A 5545-nucleotide genomic window follows, 5' to 3' on the forward strand; every position below is an offset into this window, starting at 1 on the left:
GTTACTTACGTAGTATTCGTAGAATCTGGCATACAGTGTGCCGAGGTCGAAGTCGAGTCTCTGGTCGATGACGGCGCGGGTCTTGATGTCCGCGGGGTAAAGATTCTTGTGCTCCTCTTTGCCGTACTTGGCCACGAGGTACTTACAGATGGCGCGCGACTCCCACAGCGTGAAGCCCTCGTCGATGATGACAGGCGCGGTGTGCTGAGGGTTGATCTGAAAAGTATCACAACATAACTGTTTAATGTTCTGAAATAAGTTACAATTTTTCCCTAACCTTATTATGACAGTATGACTTTTAATATAGTATAACCTTCCGTAATTATTGAGCGACGTTTGCGTCTAATAACAGCTCTTTTTAAAACCATAGCAAGATATTTAAAACGAAAGGTTTGCAGTCGTTGGGGCAGTCAATCCGCTAAGAGCGGGCGCACACTTTTGTCTAAACTATAGTACAACTGTTGTGCGATTGTCGTTTGTTTCGCAGCCTATTCAACTCTTTAGTTGCACAACTAAAATCGAGTAGTGTGCGCAACTTCATATCAGGTCAGAATCAAGACGCGATTAAACAATTATGATATAGTCATGGTGTGCGGGTGATCTGAGGACTGAATATCATAGAGAAAGCTGTAACCATATGAGTAAGCTTATCGCTATCATAAGTTTTCGACCCTATTATAAGGGTCAAAGAACATGTTATCGAAAGTAGGAAATAAAGGTACTAAACTGTACGCTATACCTTGATGAAATCCTCTTCCAGTGTTTCGTTTCTTCTCATATCCTTACTGTGGTACCTGAACCTGTGGTCGATACCGAGCGCGGCGCCTGTTAGCTCCACAAAGATGCACGGCGGCGATCCCGGCAAGTAGTAGAAGTCAATGACACTCATTTTATTAGATGCTGTGTTACCTAATTTCAAACAAACAATATGTAGTTATAGGTTATTGCTTAACTGTAATTATTTATTCTATAAGTTCCTTTCAAAGTTTTACTGTAGATTTAAACAACAACGTCGGCACGGATTATGTTTATATACGAATTTAAAAATAAACAATACTTATATAGAATATGAATCGGAATAAAATCAATATCAATAGTAATATAATAAAACATTAAGACACATTACTTTTTACAGTACAGTACAGTTACAGTAATCAGAGTTTCTATTAGTTAACTGTAAGATAAAACTGTAATAAAGAGCTAAAAGAAAACCAAATTAAATCCACAATCATTTTCGCGCGACTAAAACGCGGTCGACCATTGTGTCGTTAGTTTTTTTTCTATCTAACTAAATAACTTTGGGAAAGCACATAAAACATGTTATAAATAATGGTGAATCACGAGGAATACACAATGTTGTATTTCCTCGTGATTCTACACTTATGTTTAGTTCTTTAAGTTTTAGTTTACTGTAGTTTCTTGAAAATGTTTACTCTGAAATAAACACGACAAATATTTTATTTAAATTACATTATTCCTGGTATAAATAGATTAAATTAAATTAAATTAATGAATATTTTTTTCAATCAATTTATTTTTTAATCAATTAATGATTATTTTAACAATACCAGCATGTTTTTTAATAATTCTATTTTTTTAATAAAACACTACACGTACGACACGTTTTACGCTACATATTTTCACGCTATTAAACTTAGGGGATAAATTAATTACAAAAAAAAAACTTCATGTGGGAAATGGACCATAAACTACAAGCTGCGAACATTGAGGAACCTAGATTATTATGGTAACGGTAATTTTGACATTTACGTGTGAGAATTTAACAAATGTAAACAATAGAATAAAGTTTTTATAACTTAATGCGAATGAAGCCGCGGACGGGACAGGAAGAGCTAGTAATAGATAAGTCAGTGCTTCGACCAATAGCGTTTTATAATTTGGCGAGGGAATTGAAAAAAATACACATTTTTATGATATAACTTTTGCTAATAAAGAAAAATGTATTTAAAACAAAAATTATAGATATGTGTATAGTAATAACATCACAAAAAATGTCCCATTTGGAGTCATGTGCATATTTCCTTATATTTCCTTTTTAGCTCGAACAACTAGTAAAGCATAAGTGTTAAATATTTCGACCCAAATAATTTCCTTTAAAATATAGACGGACGGTCGTACTAACACTTGTATTTTACTTTAAAACACAAACTGAACTCCAAGGCAAAAACCTAAAGATGTCGAACATTCCGTGGTGACGACTAGAAAAATACTGAGCTTGTCGGCGGCTGAGGGCTGAGACTGCGACTGAGCGTCCGAGCCACTCCTTGCCGAGTATTTTATAAAACTGCATTGCTGTTACTTACCTCCTATAGATGTCTGTTCCGCAGTTGGAATGGGACTGAAGGTTTCAATCGAATTCGTCTTATGTACTTTATGTCTTGTATTTATATATGCATAATAGCTACGAGTATAATTATATGCGTAGATATATATTTGTACTTCTTTTTTAATTAATTAATATGCAATGCAAAGAACAAAACACACGAATCAATCTGTTTATGTATGTCAATGTAACATTTTTATGTTGCTTTTGATGTAACTACTGATTGCACACTGACACACTTTATTTACTTAAGCAGTTCCTTAATGTAGTGTATGTAAAGTTGATGGTGAAACTTTGTGTCCAGACTTTTTCCAAAGCAGCAAAACAATTCTGTAAATATTTACCAGGCTAAACCTAGGCTGTTGTGTTTTAACATAACTCTCTTACAAGGTAAGTGTTAGGTACCGTGTGAGTATTAAAAAAAATCACAAAACTACCATTCTCAGTCAGTCAATATATTGTCTTTTCATTACGTCATGGCTAAGTATAATTATGATTTAGTAATTACATGAATATTGAATAACAATTTTCTTTTCGACTCATAAATTTTACAAGAGTCACAGACAAGATGAAGTCAGAAAGAGAAAAGTTTTATATCGGTAGGCCAAGGGCTTCTGGTGTTAACTAGTTTTTTATAATAAAAAAAAATCAATAACTTTTTTTAGGATGTTTCTTGTATAATACACATACACGATGTCTGATTAATTTGCATTTCTATTGATACAATATATTCTCAACGGTTGCGCTGGGTTTTTGTTAACGAAGCACTTGTATAAATTATTCATACAAAATTAACGCAGAAATTTTTAAGGCATTTTAACTCTATCCCTGACTTTCGTAATAATACCTTACTAATCTAAAAAGAACATGTATCACGGCAATGCAATTTACGGTTACATTGAGATCTAAAATGCGCAGGGAATCGTGATAGTCTGGACTGAGAAAATGCTAAATGAAATGTCAGCGAATTATTTATTGTGAGGCTCTCAAATCAGATCAATATTTTTTAATTACTGTTTTTTTAATAAAAACGATACTAATAATTGTCTATTTGAGAATATAGTATATTTGTATAGTGAACATCATCTCCCCTACCTTATGCCTACTCCCGTAGCATTGGCGCACCGGGTTTTCGTCCTTCAAATAACTCTATGATCCGTCATTTCATCATGTTACCTTTCACGTAATCCATCCATCTCTTTCTAGATCTACCTCTACCGGTGCTCTTCCATACTTATAAGCCTTTATCAACACTAGAGAACTTGAACCTTGAATTGTTAAGTTTTTGGTCAATTTGTCTGTGCGTTTGTGGGTGCTAATCTCAGTAACTGCTGAACACATTTTGGTAGTTTTCTATGTAGGATTGCAGTAAGCGTCACTTAATATTCAAGTTTGGTTTTTCGCTATTAATCATACTAATATTATAAATGCGAAAGTTTAGATGGATGGATGGATGTTAGAGTTTGTAGCCTAAACGGCTGATTGGATCTCAATAAAATTTGAAATACATTTGGGGGTAATCTGGAAGAACGCTTTTGTTTTGTTTAATCTCACGCAAACGGAGTCGCGGGCAAACGCTAGTAATAGATAAATAAAGTAAACTACACATTTAAAATAATAATTAATTTATTGTGCCTTAGTTTACAAGTCTTATATTATGATAGTGCAGTGAGGTGCTACAGCATTAGCGTTGTGTCACTTCCCCGGAGTGGGGCTCCCTCTGGCTTCCTCTGGCTCCCTCTGGGTTTACTTCTTCATGCTGCTGACGAGCGCCTTGAACGCGTCCAGCCCCTTCTCGTTGGCCTCCTGGTAGCCCGGCGCCGTCGTCTTCACCGTCTCGTACCACCTGCGACAGTACCCTCACACTCACTAAGGATCTCCTTACCTCTACTCTAATCTAAGACTCGTAACTCCCACACACCCTATAACTCTGAGTTTCCACTCTTGACATTTGAATTAACACACATTGTTATTTCATTCCCTTTGAAAAAGCTGAGACAACTGAGATGCAGCTCTAGTATGATGCCCTTTGACAGTGGTAGTGCCCGCTTTAACATCTTAGCACTGCAGGGCACGCCCCCAGTAATACCACGACCACACAAAAGACAGGCGTCAAGTGAAAGCAATGCCGTGTTTCGTCTGATGAGTGTGGTGCCGGAGGCCTAATTTAAGTCCCTTTCCCTTTACCACCCTTTTCTTATCATGAGAGGATGGGAAGGGGAGTTGGATTTGACGGAGGTGGAGATACATAGGAAGAGGAGACATTCTCTTTATGTGCATCTCCTCCTCTGTCGGATAAAGGTAGGCAACACATATGCGATCGGGGATGTCTATGGACAGCGGTCGCTTCGCCATTTTGGCGGATTCAGGTGGCCGCTTGCTCGTTTGCCACCTTATGTTATAAAAAAAATTACAGTATGACGCACGTCTTATGCTTACGTTATCTTAAGATATCGCAGCAAGAGTTGTTGAGCCACTGCCTCTGGTTTGTGTCAATTATAAACTGTCCAAAATATTCAAAACAAAAAAAAGTATTTTTATTCGCATATGAACCGAAAAAGAGGATTTCAGATTCTTAAACTTGGTATCTAATAAGCCTTGTCACTCCACAATGAAATATTTAGTACCATGTCTATTGCACCTTGTATTGCAAGAATGGATAAGAAATTGATTGCCACAGAAAACCTGTTACCATGATAAGTTACCCAGTTAATAAGTTTAGTATGACTTTTCCATGTTAATTTGCTTCTCTATATTACTAGCTTCTGCCTCCTACTCCGTCTGCATCATCATCCACTTGCCCTTATCCCTTATGGAGGGTCGGCACAGTATGTGCCACTTCCATACATCTCTATCAGCCGTCATATCTGAATCCACTCCTTTCTTAAGCATATCCTCTTTCACACAATCCATCCATACTTTCTTCGGTCTTCCTCTTCCTTTGTAGCCATCCACATTCAATCTTAACACTTGGTCCTCCGACTCCGTCTGCGTGAAGTTAAAAAACAGTACAGCCTTTGTGTTCTTCCTGTCTATCCTCTACAATTCTGCCAAATTTTATAGAGATCCATTCAGTAGTTTACAAAAAATCTATCAAACATGCAACCATCTAAACTTTCACATCTTACTAATATTATAAATGCAAAAGTTTAGATGGATGTTCATTAGAGTTGGTAGCCTAAACTGCTGAACGGATGGATG

General features: G+C 36.6%; 2 protein-coding genes across 2 annotated transcripts in view; both read right to left on the bottom strand.

The window, feature by feature from the left end:
• Positions 1-2413, bottom strand: part of LOC106106286 — an 8703-nt gene extending 6290 nt beyond the window's left edge. The window contains exons 1-3 of the mRNA XM_013286842.1: positions 2325-2413; positions 740-909; positions 10-216 (exon numbers count right to left, since the gene is read on the bottom strand). Of these exons, the coding sequence (XP_013142296.1) occupies positions 10-216; positions 740-889 (357 nt within the window). The 5' untranslated portion in view covers positions 890-909; positions 2325-2413. The remainder of the gene's footprint in view (positions 1-9; positions 217-739; positions 910-2324) is intronic.
• A 1539-nt stretch (positions 2414-3952) lies between these two features.
• The window catches only part of LOC106106206 (glutathione S-transferase 1-1-like), a 12088-nt gene continuing 10495 nt past the window's right edge, over positions 3953-5545 (bottom strand). The window contains exon 5 of the mRNA XM_013286754.1: positions 3953-4206. Coding sequence (XP_013142208.1) covers positions 4091-4206 — 116 coding nt within the window. The 3' untranslated portion in view covers positions 3953-4090. The remainder of the gene's footprint in view (positions 4207-5545) is intronic.

This window comes from Papilio polytes, unplaced genomic scaffold (genome assembly GCF_000836215.1).
Source record: "Papilio polytes unplaced genomic scaffold, Ppol_1.0 DF822289.1, whole genome shotgun sequence".
NCBI classification, from domain to species: domain Eukaryota; kingdom Metazoa; phylum Arthropoda; class Insecta; order Lepidoptera; family Papilionidae; genus Papilio; species Papilio polytes.